Source organism: Triturus cristatus, chromosome 2_1 (genome assembly GCF_964204655.1).
Source record: "Triturus cristatus chromosome 2_1, aTriCri1.1, whole genome shotgun sequence".
Lineage (NCBI taxonomy): Eukaryota > Metazoa > Chordata > Amphibia > Caudata > Salamandridae > Triturus > Triturus cristatus.
In genome coordinates this window covers 376,202,024-376,229,414 of record NC_140581.1, presented here as the reverse complement: position 1 = coordinate 376,229,414, position 27,391 = coordinate 376,202,024, and the positions used below count along the sequence as shown (strand labels likewise).

The following is a 27,391-nucleotide window of genomic DNA, read 5'->3' as shown; positions in this document are numbered from 1 at the left end:
GGGAAATTCACCAAGCAAACAAATACCAGTGGCGGGAAACCCATCTTCAACAGAAGACTTAAAAAGCCACAGGCTGTAATATGCAACCTTTCATATGTGTTCCAAATTAGCACATTTACAATGAACACATTAATACAAACCCAGAACAATTATACATGCGAAATATAAAGATAAGTAGAGGACCTCTGGAATGATGACAGTCTGTAAAATCCATAGTAATGCATACATAAAATCTCTCTTTATTCCATAAAGCTGCAGTTCATTACCCTAATGGGGACTAATACTGCAACAGCAGTTCATTACTCGTATCATGGATTAATACTTCAACTGCGGTTCATTACTCGTATCATGGATTAATGCTGCAGCTATTAATTGAAATTATAATTGAGACTCCCAAAAACAGTTCTTCTTCAACCTTGGAGATCCTCCTAGTGAACAATTGTGTAATAATTGGAAAACAGTTCTTCTTCTTCTTCGATGTCTCTCAGAGCGATGAGGACCACACATCTCAAGGGCCTGCAAAACAAAAATTCAAACATTGCATTGTAAGTTCTGAAAGCAAAACAGCGATTTCTGAGTTGGTTTTCTTCTGTGTAGTGTAAAATCTTTCCACTAAAATGACCACAGAGCATGCACTGAATATGTCCATTAGGAACTTTAAAAGATACCACGCAAAACCAAGGGGGGCTGTGTTGATGAATTCACTTGAGACCAGAACTTCATCCAGTGCCATTTCGTCTGAAGCCTTCACCCAGCTTTCAGTTTCAACCATTCTCCCATGCATGGACATCAGCTACTGAAGGAAATTTGTTAGATGAAGCAAACTTATGTAGCCGTCCACAATGAGCTTATCCTAAAACATATAATGCATCTATGTCTCGAAGATAAGGAGAAAGGGTCATTCTATGGGGCCTCCGTCCACAATGAGCTCATCCTAAAACATATAATGCATCTATGTCTCGAAGATAAGGAGAAAGGGTCATTCTATGGGGCCTCCGTCCACAATGAGCTCATCCTAAAACATATAATGCATCTATGTCTCGAAGATAAGGAGAAAGGGTCATTCTATGGGGCCTCCGTCCACAATGAGCTCATCCTAAAACATATAATGCATCTATGTCTCGAAGATAAGGAGAAAGGGTCATTCTATGGGGCCTCCGTCCACAATGAGCTCATCCTAAAACATATAATGCATCTCTGTCTCGAAGATAAGGAGAAAGGGTCATTCTATGGGGCCTCCGTCCACAATGAGCTTATCCTAAAACATATAATGCATCTATGTCTCGAAGATAAGGAGATAGGGTCATTCTATGGGGCCTCCGTCCACAATTAGCTCATCCTAAAACATATAACGCATCTATGTCTCGAAGATAAGGAGAAAGGGTCATTTATGGGGCCTCCGTCCACAATGAGCTTATCCTAAAACATATAATGCATCTATGTCTCGAAGATAAGGAGATAGGGTCATTCTATGGGGCCTCCATCCACAATGAGCTTATCCTAAAACATATAATGCATCTATGTCTCGAAGATAAGGAGATAAGCTCATTCTATGGGTCCTCACTGCCTGAAATCTAAATTGCTTTCCTATGTAACCAATCATACACTTATATCCACTTACGTGCGACTTCTGCAGGACCCTCAAATACAAAAAGCCCAAAGGGGAGGGCGTGTTTTCTCGTATTTATCAGCTGAACACTAGCACATGCTGCCAATAAACTCGTGCCTTTTGGACATCCGTTTAAAGTTTTGTAGCACACCTAAAACATGGCTTTTCAGATCCTGTCGACGTTCGGCTCTTACTTATGCTTATTTGTTTTTTAAACATTCGTTACTGATTTCTGGTAACATCAGCAAGAAAACCGGACAACGAGTAAGCATATGCCAAATGAGAACCATACACCGGAAGGTACAGATGCCCTGGTTACGCCTATGACCACCTTGGCTAAACCTGTTAACTTGGATGCGGACCCTTAATCCTTAGCAGTGATGTTCTCTGTAAATACACCTCTTTAACAGATCACGAACCACCTAGATCTTCTTCCACTGCTTGAAAAATAGATACACTATACTGGTATCCTATTTCTTTTTATGTGCCTCCCTCTGTGTGTCTTAAATGTGTCGGTCCCCGATGCGGTTGGCTGCCGCCCTGTTTTTAGACCCCCATTCACGGGTCACATCCCCGAAAAAATGTGTGGGACTTTGATACTACATCAGGGCCCCCACGAACCCCATCACTACCGTTTATATTATTATTTTTCACATTCCCATGTGTTACCCGTGGTATTGAGTCTGGCCACCTACCCGTTGCCTGTCTTTAATTATATCGCCATGGCAACCAACTCTGTGAGTAATTCTACCCACGTAGAATCACTTCCTGATTCAGACCGGATTCCGATTGTCTCCCCACACTAACTGCACCAACATGGCCGCCTCTCTATCCCGAACCAATGGGATTGACATAACCGCTCTGGCAACCAATCCCTGTGAGCACACCCACCCACTGAGTATTACTTCCCGAGTCATACCGGACATGGATGGTCGCTCTCTCCACCTGTTGCAACATGGCCGACCCGTAATACACTCCTCGACCAATGGGCTTGCGACTACCTTAGTCATGTGATACATCCCAGACCTCCCGATATCCTTATCTGGCGAACACCGACCCCGTTCAGAACCCATCCCAGGTCCGGCGGTAGGGGTAGGTCTTCCATCCCACGCGTCGCCTGACGCAGGTGAGTGCATCAGGGCTCATCCACGCCGTCTTCCATTAGGTGAGTTTGGGTATTTTTAAAGGGGGATTCATGACGCCTCCATGACTTCATTGGCAGCTTGAGCGAGTACGTCCTGCTCTGACCCATCCGCTACCAGGGGCGATGGCGGTCGCCCCCTACTTTTGCTCTTGAGTCTCTCGTGGCAACCCGTTACTGACCTCATTGACCTCTTTTTGGCGGCGATACGCCCTGGCCCCTGAGCATGATGGTCACCAAGGCTGCACACTTAATCGCTCATGTCAGCACTTTTTGACACTCAAGGCTGTCATTACCCTCCGACACTGCCCTTACCACATGGATTACCGGGCTGACCATGTCACTTTATATTTTATTTTCGTCCCGACCTTGTTTCTTACTTGCTCCTCCCGGTTTTTACTTCAGGACCCACATTAGGAGTCCTTTTTATCCGCCGGAGACTGCTGCAAGATTGCCTTGCTCACGCAAGAGGTGAGTTTACAACCTCCGCTCTGTCTCAGCCCCTAGTCCTGTCTTTTTATAATTTTTTATTTATTCTGTCCTTCGAGACCCTCCAATACTCACCCTGAGAGCTTCACCCCATGAGACTCTCGATGATTTCAGCTGAAGTTGTTATGTATGTATTGTTTTTCCTTACAGTTTTGTCATGTGTTTTCTGTCTCCAATCTTTCCACAGGTGACTCCTGAGCACCTTTTGGGTATGTAGAACACACATACCTTGTTGTAGATAGTTTATGTTTTCCTGATCCTGATGAATTGCCGTGACCAATTACTGGCTTAAAGGGCAAGAAACATGTTGATCCTCCTGAGAGTAGGGCATACACAACTAGCATCATAATCACTAGTAGCTATCCCCACCTCATTTTCCTTTTAACTAGGCTGTTTACCACTTTATTAAACACATTTTTTGTGGACTAACAGTACCTATTTTATCCGTACACCACATCTACACATTCTAGGGCCCCTTACCCCCACAGCACCCTTCGGCAGGAACAGAAGATCCCCGCCAAAGAGCACCAATATTGGGAGCCCGTCAGAAATTGCAGCGCCGACCTGACGAGGGGCAGGCTCAAATGATGAAGCATGACACCTAGCTTGCTGGGTGTGTGAGGGCCCTAGTTCCAACTAAAGGGTTTCCCCCCCCTTTTTTCATGACAGACGACACAATTTGCTGAAATCACTACTTTTTCTCAACTGACCTGAGGAACTTTGTACCCCTTTTTTCTTACTAGTTGCTTGGGTATGTACACTGGACCTCGTTAAACTTACCCATCTATCCCTCCTTTTGTTGACAGATCCAGAGCCACAATACAATGGGAAAATATACAAATCAGAATATGCGCTCGCCAGTCCCACGAGCCCACAGGCATGTGCGAGTGTTGGGTTCAATCGGAGGTAGACCTGGAGGAGTTACCAGACTCATTACCTGAGGTCCAGTTTGAGCCCGAAGGGTCCAGAAAGGAAGACGGCTGCTGGCCCCAAGTATCCAGATCCTCTCCAAGTTTGTTGTCCGTTCTACATATTTTTAGTCTCACTTCCTCTGCCACCACCCATTCAGCCGCAACGTGTTCCCAGATCTGCAGGTCTGGGCTCGACATGCCCATCCAAGCGATTACAACGCAGCCCTTGGCAAGGACGAGAAGTAAATGTAGAAACCTAAAAGCCATTTTCTGTCACTTTTTGCGGCAAATGTTCCCCAGGCAACATGCAATTGGGACTGCCAAGCAGGGGATAGGGACTACTGCCAGTACTCTTGCCACCACTCGCTCCCAAAGGACACGCACTAAGGGGCAGTGCCATGCGAGATGCAAGAAGGATGCTGTTTGGTGGGCACAACGGGCATCAGTGGGACCTGGAAGGGTCTATCCTGTGCAGCATGTATGGTGTCACATATGTTCGATGAAAATGCAGAAAATGTGTGAGTTTAAATCTGAAGTTGCTAGAAATGTATTGTACCAGCACACAAATGCGGACCCACAGCAAGTCGTCAAGCTCTAGCCCCAGCTCTGCACTCCAGGCCACCCTAGTGGGGGTGGGGTTGGGGCAGGACCTGCCCTCTATCTGCTAGCATAGCGTTGTAGAAATGCCTGACCTGACCTGTGGTTCCTCTGGGGACCTGTCCTAATTGTAATACTGTGCTACCTGCTATGTGTTACAAGCCGACTAGGCCCAAGAAGGTCAGTAGGACAGTGGTAGCCGGACTAGACAACAAAACTTTCAAATGTATCCTGGTTAACGCAAGGTCCTTGGTTAAACATAGCCTGGAGTGCGCAAGTCTTATAGAGGATAATGACATAAAGATGGCGTTCATCACTGAAACATGGACGGCCGAGGCGTCCGGACCTGATTTGGTGATAGCTACTCCACCATGCTTCCTCTGTCAGGTATTGAACAGGCCAGATCGGAAGGGAGGTGGGCTGGGAGTTATCTACCATAACTCAATTGAAGTGGTTTTTAGACCCGTATTTTTAACAGAATGTGAAGCCCTATCTTTCAATTTCAGTGTAACTGCCCATCACTCTTTTAAAGGCATGCTACTGTATAGGCCACCAGTGGCCAGATTCTCGTTCTCCGTTCCTCTGGGGAACATGCTGGAAGAAGGCCTTTGTTGTAATACTTATACCATCTTAGGAGATTTTAATTTTTATTTAGAACTCCCGAATGACCCTGACACAGCTATGTTGATGGACTTGATGGACAGTGCTGATCTTAAACAACTCGTTAGGGGGCCAACTCATGTAGCTGGACATTCCCTGGATGGTAGTTTTTCAAACCATCCAGGCTTGTCGTATATAGGCCTACTACCACTTGTGTGGTCCGACCACGCTGCTGTTGTATTTGATCTACATATGGAGGACCAACATACAAGGAGTAGCTATCACAAAGGACTGATAGTGAACTAGAGCCTGGAATAGAGGTGACGCGACTGCTTTCCAGGAGCTCCTAACTTCCACAGTAGGTCATGTAACAGATGGGGTAGAGGAGGCTGCCACCTCCTATACCAAATGGCTTACAAAGGCATGTGATGAACTGGCTCCACGTAAAACTATCTTCCCGAAAAGATTATATCCCTCGGCCCCATGGTATACAGAGGAGATAAAAATTCTTAAATGTAATTGTAAACGCCTAGAACGTGATTGGAGAAAAGGCTATACGGATGCAGAGAAGATATTGTATAAATCTAGCCTGCAAATTTACAAACAAGCCATCTTCTCCGCTAAACAAAAATTTTATTCAACCCAAATTGAATTGGCAAAGAACTCACCTAAAGATCTCTTCCAAACGGTCTCCAAATTAGCTTCCCAGAGGCCTGATACCGTCCAGTCCAGTCCAGACCTTTGTGAGGAGATTGCCAAATTCTTCCAAAAGAAAGTGGGAAGCAAATTTTCAGCCTTCAGTGACTCTAATGATGGTGGTTTAATTGCAGTGAAGGAGGACTCTGAATACATAAGGTTCTCCCCGTATGCCCTGGACAAATTTAGGCCATTGACTGTGCATGATACGTTGGAGCTCCTAATAGGAGCTAAATCGGGCTTGCCTTTTGATCCTTGCCCAGTAATGATCACTAAACTGGCCCCTGGTCAAATTGCCTTATCTCTCGCAGCCATTTTTAATGTTATGTTTGAATCTGGACAGTTTCCCAAGCAGTGGAAGGTGGCTTCAATACTCCCCCTTTTAAAGAAGTCAAGCCTGGACCCTAAAGACCCTAAAAATTTTCGTCCGATCTCTCGTCTCCCTCTCCCTGCCAAGATGGTTGAGAAGGCGATGAATGGCCAACTCAGTGCTTTTTTGAAGGACGTACAAGCGTTAGATCCCTCCAAATATGGCTTTAGAGAGGGACGCAGCATGGAGTCTGCTCTCATCAAGGCTACAGAAGAGATTAGGGTAGCAGTGGATCAGGGAGGTAGGGCAGCTCTGATCCTATTGAATCTTTCTGCTGCATTCGATATGGTCCACATGGGATTTTGATAGACCGTCTTAGGGACTGTGGGGTACAGGGTAAAGCCTGGTATCTGCTCAAGTCTTTTCTATCAGACAGAGGCCAGATTGTATCCCTGGGGAAATTTCAGTCAAAACTCTTTTCACTGCCATGCGGTGTGCCGCAGGGGTCTTCATTGAGCCCAACACTCTTTAATGTGTATGTCTCATTTTTGGCTCCTGTTATCAGTGCTTAGGGTTTGGGATTACATCTTATGCGGATGACACACACATTGTGGTGTCTCTATTACCCGGCCATGAACTAGGAATAGATATTTGTTTTCAGTCCTGCATGGAAGCAGTAGGAAGATGATGGCGGAAAATTGCTTAAAATCGAACTCAGATAAAACCGAAGTGATGCTATTTGGGAATGATCCTAATTTTTGGACTCCCAACTGGTGGCCGGCTTCTCTGGGATCACTACCTTCACCCTCTAAAAAGGTAAAAAATCTGGGAATTCTGTTGGATGAGAAATTGTCCCTGGGAGCCCAGGTCAATGCAGTAGTTTCAAAAACAGTGCATGTTCTGAGAACGGTTAAGAAGGTTGTGCGACTCCTTCCGTTGGGGTGCCGGAAAACAGTAGTCACAGCTTTGGTTTTATCGAGGCTGGACTACTGCAACAGCTTATATTTGAATATTTAGCAAAAGTTTTTTTATAAACTTCAGCTGCTCCAGAAGGCCGCGGCCACACTTCTTACGGGCACATATAAATTCTCCCCAATCTCAAAAGAAATAAAAAAAATTGCACTGGCTCCCGGTGAGGAACAGGGTGCAGTTTAAGTCCCTTTGTATAGTTTTGAAAGCTCTGCAAGGGTGGGGACCTGACCATCTAAGACGCGTTTCAGTGATATAAACCGATAAGAACTCTAAGATCATCAGAAGCTAAAATGGTCGTAGTCCCACCCACAAAAAAAAGCCCAGAGGGGTGGCAGAAGCTTCTCCTTGTGTGAAGCGAAGGCCTGGAATGGTCTTCCATTCCATTTGAGAAACGCCACCAATCTTCAAGCTTTTAAGAGGGGGCTGAAGACCTGGCTTTTTGAGGAATAACTCCCTTTTCCTAGCTCCGCTGCACGAGAAGTAACCAGCGCCAGGACACCTCCGGGTAATCATGCACTTTAGAAATCTCCATAACATAACATAACCAGGTGTCGCCCACCTCCAGCATGGCCCGGAAGGCATGAGAAGTGGGAGGGGCCACCGGAAAGGAGGTCCAGATGCCCCTGGTAATAGCAGAGAGGCTAACGTATGGAAGGAAACAGCCCAGGTACAGAGTAAAAGCTTCTTGAGCTGCCTCAAATGTTATAAATTCTTCATTAGGGAAGTGATCCCCTAAGGGTTTGCAGCCCCCATGCCACCACTGGGTCATGTCGACCGAGCTCGTGAGTGTCCAAAACACTGGAAGTTCCCAGAAAGTAAATTCCCTGGCAAAGGGGGCCCTTCTCAGAACCAATTTAATTGTGCGTTCCCATAGCTGCGTGGTATGTCTGCCCAGAGATGGCACTGAACCCTCCCACCTACACCCCGCCATCAAGATCTGTGGCAAAAGAGATAGCTCTGAAGTTGTTCCAGAGCAATTTCTTCTCCTAGTTTTCACCCTCTGCAAGCCTGTGTACGGCATGTTGTATTTGTGAGGCCAGGTAATATTGTTCCAAATTAGGGACCACCAAACCCCCTTCCATCAGGGGGCGAAACAGGATATCTCCAGCAACACGGGAGGGGCCCCCTGCCAATATCAGAGAGGAGCACAGGGTGTTCAGTTGCCAAAATTTGGCCGAGGGGATATAGTTGAAGGAATGTTGGGTGCAGTAGAGGCTGCGCGGCAGGAGGACCATTTTGGAAATGGCTAAACGTCCCATAAGGGAAGAGTGGAAGGGTGTTCAAAAAGTCTATGGATGAGCGAATGCCTTCCATGATTCTAACAATGTTGTGTTGCAAGCATTTCTGAGGGGTGGGGGTAGCGAAACCTGTCAGTCTCCAAGCAAAGGGGGAGGGCCGGCAATGTTGCAACGGGAAGAGCAAGGTCTTTCGATAATTGATCCGAAGGCCTGAGACCCTTCCAAACCTGTATAAGAGGTCCAGCAACCAGGGAAGCGAGTTTCTCAGAGTGGACAAATAAAAGAGTGTCGCCCGCATATAGGGACAGTAGGTGGATAGTGTCCTCCACCGTAATTCCCCAAGGCACCATCTCCCGCCAAATCCAGGTCTCCATCAGCTCCACAGCAAGGGCAAAGAGAAGCGCGGACAGGGGGCAACCCTGTCGTGTTCCCCTGCCAATAGGCCAGCTCACACCTTGGCGACAGGCCTCATATACAGCAGTTCACCCAGGCACGAAACCGACTACCAATCCCCATGGCACTCAGCACTTGCATGAGGATGACCATTCCACTGTGGCTAAGGCCATTGCAATTTCTTTGGCAACAATGACCAGTTTGTCCTCCCTCCCGTCCACCTCATGCAAGACATGGGCAAGCTGCCTAAGATTCATGGTGGTATTACGACTGGGAATGAAGCCACATTGATCCACGTGGACCAGTTGTGGAATGATGGGACACAGCCAGAGAGCAAGGGCTTTACCAATGAGTTTGCTGTCTGTATTAATCATGGACAAAGGTCTATAGGAAGAGGGAACCGAGCGGTCAGACCCTGGTTAGAGCATAATGGATATATAACACTCCTGGGCTCTTACATATGTTAACCCTCATTGCAATTTGACAGTGCCAAGACATTCTGGTGTTTAACTGGGGAGAGGAGTTGGCCTAATGGCTAGAGCGGTCAACCTCGAATCTGGGGAACTGGGTTCGAGTCTCGGCAATGACGCTGAACATCCTGTGATTCTGGGCAAATCACAATCTCCCTGTGACTAACAAAAATGAATGTGTCCTCATGTAATGCAAATGGTGCTATGTAAAGCGCTCTGATACCCAATTCGGGTCAAGTTCGCGCTATATAAAACTCAGTTAAAAAAAAAAAACAATAGAGGGTGCAATCGCTCATTCACTCAAGACATTTGCCAGGGATGGAGATGTGTTAGGAGAAAGGGTTTCCACTTACATTTTAGTGCCTGCATAAGAACATAGAGATGTTCCCATTTCAGTGGATAGTTAGATAGCTAAGGCATTGCTTTGTACGTTGCAAAACAACTATAACATCTTGGTGAAGAATATAATGCATATAATTAAGTTTATTCTCACAATAATGTAGGTCTTTTGAATGACCATAGGGAGCTCTTAAATGGGATTTTTTACTATCCGAAAATAAGTGGGTGGCATATACAGAAGCTGAGGACAATAAGCATTTTTATCATGTTTACTTATCCGATAATAGAAAATGGCCTGTAATTCAAGTTTCTCAACAATTTGTTTGTTAAACAAACCAGTCTCAGAAAGTTTAACTTGCATATTGTCGAGGTTGCCTTTGACAGTTCTTCAAGGTAACTGATTTCTTTGTCCTAATTAACACTGTGATATAGTAAGAAAGAAGGTCTTTGTTAATATTCTGGTGCCCACTTACAATGTACGTGTATTACCATTAGCACATGGGATCAGTAGACAAGGCTTTTTGACCGCAATATGGTTTCTATTGAAAATCTAAAAGAGAGAACGAGTAACTCGTCTATATATATATAAAAAATAAAAGAAATTGTCACTTAATCAATCACGATTAAATTTTAGAGAGGGAGTTTGACTCAAAACAATTGTCCCCCGATGTTTTTTAATGTCACTGCACACACGTGGGGGTGACACAGTTGTAATATCACTTGGGCAATTATGGGTTTTTATTTATGTTTTGTTGGGGACCACCCAGCATAGAGACACCTAAATATTCACTTTTTCTTTCCATTTCCAATAGGTATATGATACTACTTGTAGCATTGTTTCAGGTAGGCCTATTGATTTGGGCACTTGGAAGGTGTACCTCGTTTTTCCCTGGCCCAGAACTATATGGCTCTTAGTGTGGGCAGAAACATGTTGGCCGTTTAGCAGATGGACTAGAGACATTATTTTATAAAGTATCGATCGCTTTATTGTGTTTTTAATGTACCTCAGGTCCTCACTAATAAAGGTGATAACCGAGGGAAGGTATTTTTAAATAAACTGGATCTCGTTTTATCCTGGAAGATTTATGTAAGAACTCCCTCCTTCTGCCAAAAAGTCTTCGCGGAGGTTGAGTCCGCCCTGATAATACCATCTCACCAGGGTGGGGAGAGGATGTCTATGATGAAGCTTGATACAATATTGTGTGTGAGACATCCTGTTCCATTAAGGGTGGCCTCTTAGATACCCCCTTCTGTTTGTTTTTCTAGGGATAATAGGTGGCATTCTCTCCCTCCACTTCTCTATTTTCCAGCCTCTCTGAGGCCGTTGGCTGCCTCCTTTTTGTGTGGTGATATAGTACTGGGTTCCAGAAACTATTTCGGTTTAAGTTCAATTTATAATCTGATAACTAGCTTCTTCTTTTTTTTAAAAAAAAATCTACTACTTTTTTAATAATACAGATTATGAAATTATTCACACATGAGCTATAATGGTTCAACCAATCCTTCTAAGAGAAAAGACAAATGCAGGGAGTATTTAGGCAAAAAGTTCAAGAAAGATGTTGAATAATATTGGCAAAGAGGGGCCCTACTCACGTGGATCTCTCTGCACGTGTGACTCATTCTTTCTGCCACACTACAGAGAGCTTGTATTAATGCTCTTTTTCTATCCTATTTTATCCTATGTTATTAACCTTTAAAGCAAAGCACCCCGAATGTAATCTTATCTTGGCTGACGGATGGAAAGTAAGCAGTAGAATACTGAGAAGACTGAGATGACAAGGAGACAAGTGCTGCCTTTCTAGTAAGCAACATAGCACTCCACAGAAAACCAATTTAGCTAGGGCCCATTTCTAAGACATGAGTAGGGAAATCTCATAGTTTACATAATAGGAAATCAGACTGTTGTTAACCCCCTTCCTAACACCCCACTTCTTCCACCAGATGTTGTTTCCCAAAGGACCTCTGCACTTTGAGGAGTCTACACCACTTTCAGTGCTCATAATTTTGTGGAGACTGCCTTCTCAAAACAATAGCTGCCACTTTTTAGATAATCTACACCCAAACACAGCACATCCATTTTTGGGCTGGTGAATCAACACTATGTCCCATAGGCACAATTTTGGAGACGTCAACACCCCATCCCAGCTAAAGAATAATGACTAAGAGGCTGATTATGACTTTGGTGCAGTTGTGCTGGCTCTCCGCCGGCAGGGCTGCGCCAAAAGCCATGCAAGGACCGCCGACCTGATTACGAGTTCTTGTGAAGACAGACGGTCCTTTGGCCTTTTCCATGGCGGTGCCAGAAAAAACAGGCACCGCAATGGGAACGCCAAAAATGTTCCAGGCACGGCATGGCCGGTGACGTCCATGCCGTGCTGGAACTGGGAGTGCAAGCAGACAAGGGGGCACATGCAAGCAGACAGGGGGCATATGTTGTGCCCCCCCTCCGAATGCATCCCCATGGCGGGAGGGCATGGGGGCCCTATATAGCCCCCTTTGTTCCTCCACCGCCAGCCTTTTCATGGCGGGGGAGCCCACCATGAAATTGCTGGCGGTGGAGGGAACTTGTAATATGCTCAGCAGGTCCCGCTCTGGTTCCCTGGAACAGGCGGCAGTCCAACGCCAGTATGACATCGATAGTGGTAATCTGGCAGACGGTGGACCGCCACTGCTGCACCACTGTGAGTGAACCCAAGTCTACAACCTGTGCCAGCAAAGCATTTTTGTGTCCATGACCTTACCACTGGAATGGCTCATAAGAGTAGTATGTTGTTAAATTCGTTTCAGCTGGAATTTACAATAAAACTATTCTGAAATCACTCTATTTAGACTAATGCCTTCCAAGAATTATCACCTGAAAGCAGATTCGTAGTAGAAGAACAAGTTACTTGCCTTCAGTAACTATCTCTGGTGGATACTTAGTCTAACCGCAGACTCCTCACCTTGTGAATACTCCTGAGGTGTCAGACTGGATCCAGAAACTTTTTTGCAGTACCTCTGTGCGCCAGTAGATGGTGTCATGCGGCTCTGTGGCGATGTCATACCATTCCAGATGTGGTGTGTGTATTCGCATATAAGCGCCACCCATGTGCCCTGACGTTGGATGCAATCTAGTCTGTCAGGGCACTCAGACGCAGAGCCCATTGGCATGACTAGGGTGCAGGGTCCAGGGTGCACATCTCTAGATTGGAACACTTGTAGATGAAAGTGAGTCCAGTTCACAGATAAGTAGGTGGGTGGGTCGGTGAGGAATCTGCAGTTAAATCAAGTACCCCCAGAAAGATCTTCTGATGCATACTTCAAACAGAAGATTTCATACCTTGTAAATAGATTCCAAAGCAGTACCTCCCATGGTGGATGGGTCTGAAAACTGTCTCAGAACAAACAGTCCAGTAGGACCAAGCAGGCAAAGTAGCCCTCTCGACGGACCTGACTGTCAAGGCAGTAGTGCTTCGTGAATGTGTGTACCGAAGCCTACGTAGCTGTTTGACAGATCTATAGGACAAGCACTCTGCTTGGTAGGAAAAGCGTTCAGATTAACCCTGCTGATGGACGTTTGAACCGCCAGTCTGTCAGCAGTGGTATGTTGACTTAAGAAGGCAGAATCGCCAGGTGCAGGGCGATGGTGACAGGCAACTGGTCTATTGACAGGTGGGCCAGAATAGAGCTTGGCCCAAGTATCCAAAAGGCTATTAGTAAATCCCTCACTAAAGGGTAGGAGTGGCTCAGTGGAAGCCTGCTTAGTTTGTAAAACTTCAGTTCAAATATCAGTTTTCACTTATGATGGACGCCTTCCTTCAGAACTAGAGACATTTTCTTGGATATGCATTTCCTGTGCTTAGTGATTACGAAGTTAAAGGCACATATGAGAATGTAGAAGGAAAATATGGTCTTGGTGGACCCGGTATGGAGGTCACAAGTCTAGTTTCCAGTTCTTTTAAAACTTTCTTCGGTTGCTCCAATACATCCCCAGTATCCAAACATTTTGATGGATCACATGGCAAATCACATCAACTGATCCTAAAGCTCCCACTCCAGCTGATGGAACTGAGGATTCCCAGAGATGCTTGGAGATTCCAATACGTTTGGGAAAGGCTTCAGTTTGCATCAGGAGAGCCAGGTTGGAGCCCACAGTCAAACTTTACAGCTCAGAGTGGTCTAGATCATCCAGCTGGTGCTTCGGATGGAATTTGGATTTGAATTAAAAAATAATTTAACAATACATTTAATTAAAAAACAATTACATTAATTTTAATTTATGCATACCTTTTGATAACAAAAAATACACATTCAAACATTTTTTGTAAGTGGGAATTAACTTTATTTATACTTTAGAAAATATACATTTCCGTTATTAAAGTTGTAATTCACAATGAATTTAATAGTGTTGCATATTTCATTTGTTCAATGTTTAAAATATATAAATAAAATTATTTTGAATTTATATTGAACATAAAAATACATTTAGTATTTATATTTGTCTTAAATAATTTTCTTTCATTTTCCCCTGTATTTTACCACGAGGACATCTCCATCCCAACCTAAGAATCTCCCTATGGTAAAGTATAGGGGGAATTTAAAAAATGTATTTAACGTGAAAATAAATACTTTTTTAAAATCTTAAATAGTAATATAGATGAATTCTTCATATGTACTTTAAATGAACAAAATAAAAAGAAATGCTACAGCACTTTTTAATTCAATCTTTAAACTAATGCAAATATATTAAATTAAATATATTTTTCTGAAGTTCAAATCTAAAAAAATTAACCTGAAGAAAAAAGTTGATGTGCATTAATTAATAATAGTGATGCATAGAATTAATTACAATTATTTTAATTGATCATGGCAATGGAGCGCTGAGAAGGGGGATTCATGTCAGCAACAGAATAGAGGACCCAGGTGGAACGCGGCAGTGCGTCCCTGAACAAGAGCCCTGAACCCAATACCCTTTAAGTTGTCCAGACACAGCTAAAATTCATGGTTTGGAATGCAGCAGGGCTTTCAAGGATGCTGCACGAGGAAGAGTGGGGAAAATTTATAGATTCTCATGATGTGTGCCTGTTCCAGGAAACGTGGAGTCTGGTAGCCCTACACAGGAGTGGGTTTACTGCCTTCTGCCAAAATGCAGTTAAGAAAGGGAACGGGAGACTTTCCAGGGGCCTAGTGATTTAGGTGATGTTAAAGGTTGGCCAGCCTCAGCATTTTACATTTGTTTTTCATACAAAATTCACCTTATCCTAGCAGTAGCCCTCCCAATGGTAGCATCCTCCCCAGCCTTGGCGCATGTAAATGATTACGCCACACACAGAGCTTGGTATTACACGTCTTTCTCAGCATGTAACCTTTAAGGGAACATTCTACATCATGAATTCTACCAACCACACCCAAGCACTTGCGTCACTGCTCTACGGAGTACATCAGGAACCAAATGGGGTCCCATCATCTCTAACTCATAAGACACTACATCTCCCCCTTTGTTAAATAAAAAGTTCAATTAATACAAATATACAGCATAACGCTTCAATAAGTCGTTTTGGTGCTCAAATCAATCGCCCAGATCTTGTCATGTGAGATTGTGGAAATACAGAAGAAGTGGCCATGACTGGCATTGGTGGCAGAGACAAAGGTGCAGTCGATGGCTCTCAGTATTAACAGGTGGACAAATCTCACTTCTGACATCTGGAGTTGGTGAATGTCGAGCAGGAGCTCGAAATGCAAAGAATCTCACATAATGGTCTTTCCAGGACAGTGAGCAGTCAACACGTGTCCTTTACTAGTCACACCCTCAGTGGGTTAGCATTAAAAGGAGCATCAGATTTGTGTTTTCATTTCTGTCTGATAAGGACTCGGTCTCCTTCTGTAAAGACAAGGCTCCTCGCACATCTGCATTTGTCTGCATAGGTCATCCTTTGTGTTGTGATAGGAATCAGTTTGACGAAATTCACCATCATCAATCAATCTTGTAGTGGTCCGTTGTGGCAACTTGGTCTTCATGGCTCTCTTAAACATCAGGGTTGCAGGACTTTCACCCGTAGCTGAATTCTGGAGTTGACCGGTCGGCATGAAGAGCAGAATGAAGAGCTGATTTTATTTTAAGCTTTTCCAGTGTAACATGCTGAACAGTCTTTTTAAGGGTGCTTAAAATCACTAAACAATGCTGCTTGCGTTTGGCCAAAGAGGTGTGCTTTTCTGATGCTTAACGTTCAAATGAGTAAGAAAGTCTTTGAATTCTCAACTGTTGAAAGGTGAGCTATTGTCGGACTTCGAAATTGAAGTAACAACCCATGTTGCAAAAATACCATCTAGCCTTTCAATGACTTTGTCCTGAGTGATCAACGAGAGGTCTTCTACCAAGGAAAAACGAGAATACTCATCAATGACTACCATTAAATGATGTTCATTGTCAAGGGGCCCAAAGAAGTCAACAGCTATTTTCTCCCACACGTTTTGGAAGATCAGACATGTTTACTGGATGCTGGGTTGTTTTGGGAGATAAACAGTTGCCTAAATGAGAGGCCTTTAATTCCCTTTCAACTCTTTTATCAAGATGATGAAACCAAACTCCGTCTCGGAGAACTCGCTTACTGGCAACAATTCCATGATGCCCCTCATGTGCCACTTCAAAGGCCCTACTCTCTCAGACTCTCCAGTATGACAATTCTCCAACCTTGAAAGACGATACCTTCTTAGGTAACGGAAAGCTCATCTTTCACATTTATGAACTTCTGATATTCACTTGTAAGAGGTCGTTTGTGCTGTTTCTAGGACTGATGTGCAATGATCTCTTGGGGTATTAGCATGTCACTATCTGTGCTCGTGGCAGCAATGATTTGATCCACTGATATAGGGGCAGGTGTACAGGACTTTACGATTAAGTTAATGTAGACTGCAGCCCTTTTGGAATTGGTACTACGACATTGTACTGGCACTCGTGAAAAGTAGTCAGCAGGACTTTGATCATTCCCTGGTTGGTGCACAATAGTATAGTCATATTCCTGCAGTCGTAACCCCTACCACTCAAAGCTGGGGGACATCTTGGCTTTTGGATTGCCAAAGATGGTAAATACTTTCCATACAGAAAATGTTCACAACCCCACACAACAGCTAGACTTTCTTTTTCAGGTTGTGAATAGGTACGTTTCGTTTGTCACAAACTTCTGCTAGCATGAGCCACAATATGCCCTCGAGTAATTGAATGTTCATTGTGTTAGGCAAGAATCGCACTCAACCCTACCAGGCTTGCGTCAACAACAATTTATGTATGTAGCTTTAGATCAGACCATTTCAGTGATGTTTTATATTGCATATTTAATTTTCTGGAAGCTTTTTTCACATTCATGTGACCATTGAAATAAATCAATTAATTTTGTTGAGTCTCTTAATGGGGCACTTACTGTGGCAAAATCATGGTAACATCTTATGGGAGACAAGTGACTGACAAAGCCTGTACTTTAGCTGGATCTGGTGTCATTCCCCCATCAGAGAAAATATGGCCAAATAATTTGAGTATTGTTTTGTGGATCTCACACTTTTCTGCATTCAAAGTGAGACCTGCATCAGCAAGCAAACAGCACACTTGTGTAAGAGCTTTATCATGTTCCTTTTGTGTGGCCTCGAAAACCAATACATCTTCGCTGTAATTGAAAGGATAAGTGATAGGCTGTGTTATGAGGCGAATTACATCTTGAAACAGTTCTGCAGCGGATTACACGCCAAAACGTAATCTCCTATATCTGAACACACCAATATGGTTAGAAAAGATAGTAATGTACCTGCAATCTTCTTCTAGTTCTAAGTGATGGTATCCTTTGTTAAGATCACGGCAAGAGAAGACCTTGGCACCATTCAGCTGGGTGGTCATATTGGTAATGTGTGGACCTGTATGCCGTTCTTTTTCAATTTCTTTTTTAGCTTGAAGCATATCAACACAGATACATACAGCTCCTTCCCTGTCCTTTTTAGGGACTACCACTGTGGGTGAAACCTATGATGTCAGACCAGTAGAGTACTCAATTATATCATGCTTTAGTAATGCCTCAAGTTCTTTTTCAACAGCTTCCTGTAAATGAAATGCAAATTGACGATGTTGCTGAGCAAAAGGAAGAATGTCTTCATTAATATACAGTTGCACTTTCATTGTCTTAAGTTTTCCAAATCCATGAAACAACGATGGAAACTGACTCACTATTTTGTGATGAGCATTTATGTTGTAATTTACAGATATCAGTCCCATTTGAGCAGCAGTAGTGAAACTGAGTAAACAGGCACTTGATGAAGTACCTTGGAGTATATGACTTGGTGCTTGTACTTCATGGTTGCTACAAATGAACCTTGACTTTTTAATGGCTTTGATGCAGTCCATGTATAAAGTTTTGTCTTCAATGTGTGAGATGGGGCACTGGAGACAGATCATTGTACTTCTCCTCAGGCATGATGTTTATTGACACGCCACTGTCTATGATAAAAGGTATGGAACTGTCATTCATCTTTAGTGTGATTTTAGCACAGTGTCTAAATGAATTTGTTACTTCACGTGCCAATCTTTCTTCAAATCGCATTTTCCCTTGCATGTGGCCAGTCTGACATGAGCACATTTTGCTTTAGTTGATATCGCACATCCATCTGCTTCACTGTCACTTGACAATGACATTGAACAACTTGTGGACGAAGATTTAGACAACAATCGACTTTGTTTAGTTTCGATTTGCCTCAACTGATATGTTCGCTAGACCTTGTGAGCAAGAGTAGAATGTCACTTCTGGAACAATGAGGCGTCCATTTTGTTTTCTCCCCCTGACGCACTTGATGGAGCAGAGTTGTTGCGAAATAAAACTTGCTCGAATTGAACCCTCAGTAACACCCATTAACTGTGTGCTGTGAAAAACCTGTGCATAAAAAAGGGCATAACATGAAGAAAAATGCTACTGCGCAATCGTGAACTAAAGCACTGGAGTAGGCCGCAGATGCTTTTGACTAACGTAAGGTAAAAGAACTAATGCTGATTTAATGCATTTATTACCATTTGCTAGGAAAATAATATTAACTCGGGTTGCGTATGGGTAGATACAACACAGGGTGGATGCGTTATGGTATAGCATTAAAAGTGATTAATAATGGCTGTGTTTGTTTTCCATTGAAGTATGGTTTTCTGCTCTGCAGGAAATGTTTGGGTTAATGAAAGAAATAAATGCGGTTTAATTCTGAGCAAGAAGGGGAAGGTGGAAGACAATTGTCCTATGTGCCTGCCAAGAGTTTGCATTGAGAAACAAAACAAACTTCGAAAGAAAGAGCACATCCTTCGAAAGCGGCGCAAATGGACAAACGCAATACAGTGTTTGTTACATGACCAGGATGGAGGAAATGTGTACTATGACAGCGACTCGAATTTGTATTTCCTGAGGATGGAAGTTGATAAGATGAATAAATGAACAATGAGGTCTCTGAACAAAGTGACATGCCAAGAGTGGTGTGACAGTACACCCCCTTCCATATCCAATTGAATGAGGAGAAATTGTTAGTTCTTTTTTTTTTTTGCAGAGTTTTATATAGCGCGAACTTGACCCGAATCCAATCAGGTATCAGAGCGCTTTACATAGCACCAGTTACGTTACATGAGGACACACATTCCTTTTTGTTGTTTTTTGTTAGGCATGGGGAGATTAAGTGATTTGCCCAGAATCACAGGATGTTCAGCGTCATTACAGAGACTCAAACCCAGTTCCCCAGGTCCGAGGTCGAGCGCCCTAGCCGCTAGGCCAACTCCTCTCTGATACAATTGTGGGCTTGTCTTTGGGGTTTAGGGTATAATTGAGGATCCTGGTGGGAGGGGTGTAGGGTTTGTTGTTGCGGAGATTTCTTGCATGAGGAGATGCCCGTGTTGCTGTCTCCTTTTCATGAGCTGGCTGTTCCTGTCTGCTGTTTCCTGACTTAGTCTTTGCCTCTTCAAATCTTCTTGAGGGGAGTTACTGCTCTCATGGCCAGGGAGTAGTTTTTCTATTTCCTATTGGGTTAGTATAGACAGAAAACTGAATTTGCATAATCATTGGCAAAAGTATTTTTGTCTCTTCGCCTTTCCACTCCTTTATGTACAGTTATTGAGCTGTGCCCTTGAGAACTGCACTCTGCACTTTAGACCCAGTCCCTTGACTTCACCGGTCCTGAGAGGAGGGGCCACGAGACGCGACGGGCGCAGGAGCGCCATAAAGCGGACTGAGGAGTCTTGCGGGGTGGGAGCCCTACAGAACTGCACTCTGCACTTTAGACCCAGTCCCTTGACTTCACCGATCCTAATAGGAGGGGCCACGAGACGCTACGGGTGCAGGAGCGCCATAAACCGGACTGCGGAGTCTCAAAGCGCGGAATGCACGCGGGGCGAGCCCAGGCGAAGACCGGGCCAAGACGGGCCCGTCTTAAACCCATCAGAGTCCAAAGGAGGCCGGGCTGGGCCACCCCTCTGGGCTCTGAGTGATTATAACAGCGGACTTGGAGATTGCATCGCTCCCAGTACTACGGGTTCACTGCGTATTTCAAGACCCTCATGGAAGCCAGCTGTCCTAGGGTTGATTAAATCCACACCAAACACAGACACATTGGGCTCAGCTGGAGACTGTAACTTCTTAAAAAAGACATAACACTTTAAAGTTAAATAATCGCCCTTTAACCTGTATGAACGTTATTTCTGGGGAAATTGTCCTATCGCTCTATCGACCACTATATACAGGCTTGGGGGATTTGTATATAATTAGTGGGGTTTTGGGATACTAGTGATATCTGCGACGATCCCTGAAAGTTGTTATACTACAAAGATGGGAAAACGAAAGGCTACAAATAACCCCCTACCCCCTTCTCCAGTGGCAAAGCGGTCCTCTCGCCAAAAACTATTGAGTTATTTGACTGGGGCAGTTGGGGTCATTGAAAAGTAAATCATCACGGTAAAAGAATGTTTACATCTGGACAAACAGGGGGTTTCAGCCAGGGAACCTGACGAGATAAATATCCAGGCGGGCCCCTCTGGGCACTTAAAAGGCACACAATTGCAAAATGGCTGCATTCATAATGTGTCCGACCATATCTCAGTTAGTGATCAGGAGCAGGATTCATAACCTCCTTCTAAGCGCCCAAGAAATCCGGGGGCAATAAGAAAATCAAAGGGAGATGCCAAAACTGATCGGACATACTTAGGGGGACCTAAGCGATCACTATTAAAGCCTCACAAAAAACCAAGCAAGTGCGGTAAATTATCGATTCTACCTAAACTGGGAAATAAGTTAACGCCTCCCTTTAAAGCGCAACCTATTGTCCCCCCCCATTGAATTAGAAAATCTAACTTTTTTAGTGAAAGAATTAAACTCTTTCATAAGAGACATTTAGCAAAAATAGTTGACAGGGTTTTCCATGATCGAACAGAGATTGAACAATTGCCAAGGAACAGATAGTAGTATGAAACGTGATAACCAACCCCAGAAAAAGAGGGCCTAGGGGAATTAACCAGGACAGTGACAACAGGCAACGCTACCACACAAGCCAAGCCTCCTGAGATAGCCAGCAATAGAGAAGGGATACAAGGCAATGGTAGTTATGCTTAGAAAACACTACGGACACCAGTAGAATCCTCATGTTCTCTACTTCCCAACCATTTCAATGGCACATCAGTTAATGCAAGGCAGGCATATAATTGTAGAGGCACAAACTCAATCATAGATTATATAATACTACCTAACAGATGTGCCACAAGACTCACAAACTTTAGAACGTATAAGATCGCCATAAGCGACCATTTCCCACTGAGTATAATTCTAACTTTTCCCAACAGACTGCGAAATCCCCAGTATAATACAGTATCCACGGTTAAAAATATATCTGAGGGCAAACCTAATGGCTATTCCTTACAGTGAGGGAAGATAGATTCAATAGAGTTTATTCGAAAAATTGTGGAAAAAAGTTATAACTCCCTTTCAATCTTTTTGGACGAGACAAGTTCCCGCGTCAACATCCTAGAATCCTACGCACAACTTACAGGTGAAATTAAGGAATCTCTGTGGGTTGTGAATAGGAAAGAACAAATGAGTAACCATGGATGGTATGACTCACACTGTACCAAAGCCTACACAAAATTAAAGCATGCAACGAGATAAGGTTGTGTAGAAGGGAATATAACCAGGCCCAGAAAGCCCGTAAAAAGGAACAAAAAGATTAAACATGGGTAATGCCGCATGAAGCATCCCAAAATAGGGACAGTGCAGCATTCTGGTGAGCAGTAAATGCCCCATTCCTTAAAGATAAAGATACACCAACTGTAGAGATTGCCATTGGCGAACACCAATGGGTGGATTTGTTCTCTAAAGTATATAAATTGGAAAAGGAGAATAGTATCTCTAATAATAAACATATATCACAGGGACTAATAACCACAGTCAATTATCCCATAGATCTCTCTTTTTCCCTAGAAGAGGTAACACGCGCAATAACTGAGAGCAAAGGAGGTACGGCACTGGGCCCTAATAGTGTCTCGGCTGATCTTTTTATATCTAATCTGCTCTTATGGGGCCACTTTTACTGCAGGTTTTAGCGGCCTGCTGTTCTACTGGATTCATTGAGACGTGGTCAGAATCTATTCTGGTAATTATTTTTAAAAAAGGCGACCGGCAGAATCCAGCGGGCTGCCGACCGATATCTTTACTGGATTTGCTAGAAAAGATAACAGGACGGATTGTGCTTAATCGGCTCCAAGAATGGGCAGAAGATAATCACGTGATTTCAGATGTACAATTCGGGTTTCGCCAGGGTTTGGGTACACTCGAACAAGGATTGAACCTTAATAGAACCTTAATATTCCGATAGGGAAGTACACATGGTCCAAAGAAGGTAGATTATACCTTGCCTTTGTAGATCTTTCAGCAGCTTTCGTCTGCGTGATACACAACAAATTATGGTAGACTTTAGCCACTATGGGGATGGAGACGTCACTGATTCAATTTTTAAGACAATTGTACTGTAACGCCAAAGCAAGGGTTCACTACGGACTTAAGGGAGAATGCACTGCACCGTTCGACGTAGAGAGGGGGGTTAGACAGGGATGCGTCATGGCACCTGTTTTTTATTTACACTCTGTACCAAAGGTTTGGAACAAGCATTGATAGAGGAGTGCCAGGACTTGCCACATATAACTAAACGTCCCATACCCGCCCTCTTGTACACAGACGATGCAGTGTTAATGGCCTGCACTCAATTAGTACTCCAAAGGGTACTCACTAGCTACACCGAGTACATGGAAAAGTTGGGTCTACGTGTTAATATTACTAAAACCTTTATAATGAAGTGTGGTAAAAATAGCTCTAGGTGCAGGGGCATTTTTATTGGCAATAAAAAGGTGGAACCTAATAGTACTTTTCCTTACCTAGGTATTTTATTTTATAATAAGGGGACATGGTTCCAGGCAGTAAAAAATAGGAGTCTGCTTTTTATGAAAGCTACTGTGACCCTGGCCAATTTTGCAAAAAAAGTTGGGTAGGAAACCACCAGTGGACCTTTTACAAATTTATAGGGCAAAATACACTAGCATAGCGATGTATGGTGCGGGTGTGTGGGGATTCCGTGACATTAAACCTCACACATGTGGAGAATGCTTTCTTAAAATATCTCCTGGTGGTTCCAAATAGTACCTCCACCTATTTCTCTCTCCTGTGAAACTCGTGTAGCCTGTGAAGACTGTGGAACTAATGGAACTAGTGAAGCTTGTGAAACTTGTGGAGCTTCTATCTCTATTAATGGTGTACTTGGAGTAATCCCTTTCAGACTCTCCTGACATGGTGGAAGTCTTTTTAGTAACATCTCCTCCAGTAACTCTTCATCAATTTCATTCGGATCTATATCTTGTTCTGTACCTTCTACATTAATCCCTCTGATTACATCTCTCCTCCATCTTTTCATCTGTGCATCACATTTAGCCTCTGAATACCATCTCATTGTATTCCTATATTTTATCCCGTTCCTATCTCTCTCTCTCCTGTACGCCTCATGTTCTGACTCTTCAAACGCCTCATACTTCACAGGAGAGAGAGATTGATGAACATAATAAAGCAAAGGAAGAATTGACACAGAAAATTAATCAGAAGAGTTTAAATGCAGAGGCGTAGTCAGTTCCGGTGACAGTTGGTCCTATGGTCCCATTGTATGGTGAGGGTCAAAGTATTTTAAGGGTGCATGCATTGACAGTTCCAGTGAATAGTTCTAGGAATGGTAGTGGATCAGGATCAAATGAAATGGGAACATCACTGATTGACATTTCAAAGAATGGGAATGTGATAGAAACACCAAAGAGGGGTGTGAAGTATAAACAAGTAATTACATTATTTGAAGAGTAAGATTTCCCCAAAAGAAACAGATTGGGTTAAGATTGACAGGACGACAAGGTAATATCATTCACCCCATTTTCAAACAGGGAGACCGTCGCATCCCCGCCAACTACAGGCTGATATCCTTAATAGATGTTGAAGCCAAGCTCTATGCCTCCTGCATCCTAACTCAGTTACAAGATTGGATAGAAGAGCCCAATATTATCCCCAAGTATCAAACAGGGTTCAGACAAGGAATGGGCACCATCACAAACCTAGCTTGTCTGTCACTTTTAATGGAAAAAGTACTAACTGAGGGTTCAAGACTATACGCCTGCTTTATTGATATAAGGTCAGCATTCGACCGGGTATGCAGAGAGCGCCTATGGGCAAAGTTGACAACCTGGGGATTCCCGAAACCCATGTTAAAAGCCATAGTCACCCTGTATAACAATACATGGGTAAGGGTTAAGTTAGGCAACGGTGGCAGCATTACCTCAAAGATCCCGACGTATCAAGGTTTAAAGCAAGGCTGTGTATTGGCCCCAAGCCTCTTTAACCTTTTTCTCTCGGACAGCAGCAAAGTTTTGGTTGCAGCAGAATGTCATCCGCCGAGATTGGCTAACGAACCTATCAACTTTTTACAATACGCGGATGACATAGTAGTACTGAGCAAATCACCAATCGGTCTACAAAGAGCAATCAACAAATTAGCGAAATATTTAAATCAGGAAAAGCTGGAACTAAATAAAGATAAAACAAAGGTCGTCCGACTAGTGGAATCAAGCAAACTCAACTTTAAATGGACGGCAAACGGAGAAATGGTAGAAGAACAACCTTCATATAAATATCTGGGTATTTTAATAGAGCAAGGACTTAAACATAAAGAGCAAAAAGTTATAATAAAGGCAAAAGCTCAGTCACTAATCTTTGCATATCGACTACTGAAATCCAAATTGGACTGTCCTAATCACAATCACCTACTGAAGGTCATGGCCGCGCAAATTTTACCTACCTTGTCCTATGGACTGGTTACTTGGCAAGGCAAGGAGGCTGATTTATTAAACGCAACGCAGACTAAGATCTACAAAGCAGTCTTTAATCTGCCAAAATCCGCCTCTCCAGCGCAGATACGGCTAGAATTTGGCCTGCAAAATCAAAACTTCCGGAGCATGAGCGGCTTTGTGAAGCTTTGTAATAAATTTCGTTCTGCAAATCAGGAGTCCTTGGACCATCTGTGCTGGGAAGAAATCATGCATCAGGCGGATAACAAAATCTTGAGTGCCTGGGGAAAGCATTTGCAAAATTGCTTGATGGAACTTGATATAGAATCATCATGGGAATTAAGGATGGATAAAGTTGGTTTAAATAGCTTAATTAACAAGGCAGCCAAAACGAAATCCTTTTTAGAAGACAAAAAATCATTGGCCAAATGCAGGCATGGGTGGACAGTTATAGCATCTTACAATTCTTTTAAACCACAAGCATACCTATCCTCTCACTTCAGCGGGTTCCTAAAGAAATGCTACACGGACTACCGGATGGGCCAACACCTGTCAAAAGACCTACTCCCCTCCTGGAAACAGAGCTATCAAACAGAAAATTGCCGTTTATGCGGTTATAAATCCGAATCCCTAGCTCATATTTTTTGTGTATGCCGAGCAGTATTGGATCTAAGACGACGATATTTAAAGCAAATTTTTAATGTCCTAAAATTTCGCACTTGCAGACAAGCAGTAACAAGTTGGCTGGGAGGATCCTCCATAATCCTGGCTTGCAGGGGAACAAAATTTCTGGGGGCAGTAAGGATCCGCCTGAACCAGCAAGAGCAGGAAGCGTGTAACATCGGAACCCTTAAGAAAAAGCAACAAAGAAAATAACCAGTGGATATAGATAACTTAAATTTTACAGAGACACATTGTCCCATGCTAGAATCAAATTTTTACAATTGTATTTAACAAGTTTTATGCGCTTTGGTGATAATGACTAGATGTTTTACGGTTCTCATCTTTTATATTCTTTTATTTATACATGTGGGCTTTGTAATAATTTTAACAAATTATACAATAAAACTTTGACTTGACTTGACAGGACGACACAGGAATCGAAAGAATCAGTACCTGCTTATTATGAGAAACCTTTGCAGGTGTTTAAACAGTATAGTGCTTTTGAGAGCGTAACTGACAAAGATATGGGACATTTTGTGTATAAATTTGTATTTGGATTGAAACCAGAGATTAGTAATATGATACAACAGCATCTGATTTGTTGGCAAAACATGACAGTAGATTAAATTCTGAGGTATGCAAAATACTGTAGTGGCGATATTGAATTAAGCAATAAATAATTGAAAGAGAAAATGATGTGGGCGCAGGTGAAAGCAGCACAGCAGAACAATTAGAATGTTGTTGATTATTCTCAAACAGGTTTCCAAGTGAAAGGGCAGAATCAGAATTTTCAAAATGGTCAGGTGCCTAATATGAATGTTTTACCAAATGGTGGTGTTCAAGTGCATATTCAGGGAAAAGGCAAAGGTAAAAAATAATAGAGAAGAGATGAAAAAGAAATATCCTTGTCATGAATGCAGGAAAATGGGACATTGGAAGAACAAGTGTAAGTTATTTTTAGGAAATAACGGAATGTTTCAAAACTTCAATCCGCAGCTGCAGAATGAGATGGTTATGGATCAACAACAGCTGCAGCAGAAACAGGTAGTTACACCACGGGCACAGCAGGTACAACAGGTACAAGTGCCTCAAGCTCCTATGCCTAATAATGTGAGTGCTCAGGTACAAAGATTCCGTGCGAATGCTGGATTTTGTGCGAGTGAACAAGTTGGTAAGAATCAAAATGTACACATGGTTTCACAATACCGGTTACAGTGTCCCGAGAGGGATTCAGATTCATCTCAATAACGGTGCCTGAGGGGGGAGGAAGAGTGCATGCTTGGTGCTTCTCTGGAGGTAGATCAGTCTGGTCCTTTTGTGGATGGGAAGGTGGAAGGTAATGATATTATATTCCTTGTGGACACTGGTGCTACCCGTTCTACTGTGAGAACAGCAGAAATTCCAAACCTACCTCTCTCTCGAGAAACGTTCAAAGTTGTGGGAGTCTCAAAGAAGCTTATTAAAACTACGGTGACCAAACCAATGGTGGTTCACATTGGAGAGTTTAGAGATTTGCATAGGTTTGTGGTGTGTGACAAGTCCTGTAAACCTTTTAGGTAGAGATTTGTTGTGTAAAATGAATTGCACCATCTACTGTATGCCAGATGAGGATTTTGCTTTCAA

At 43.3% G+C, this 27,391-nt stretch overlaps 1 protein-coding gene across 2 annotated transcripts in view; it reads right to left on the bottom strand.

Moving 5' to 3' along the window:
* Positions 1-216: 216 nt before the first annotated feature.
* SETD9 (SET domain containing 9) overlaps positions 217-27,391 on the bottom strand; it is a 153,587-nt gene continuing 126,412 nt past the window's right edge. For both annotated transcript variants that reach the window (XM_085631363.1, XM_085631364.1), the window contains exon 6: positions 217-516. In XM_085631363.1, coding sequence (XP_085487489.1) covers positions 429-516 — 88 coding nt within the window. In that variant the 3' untranslated portion in view covers positions 217-428. The remainder of the gene's footprint in view (positions 517-27,391) is intronic.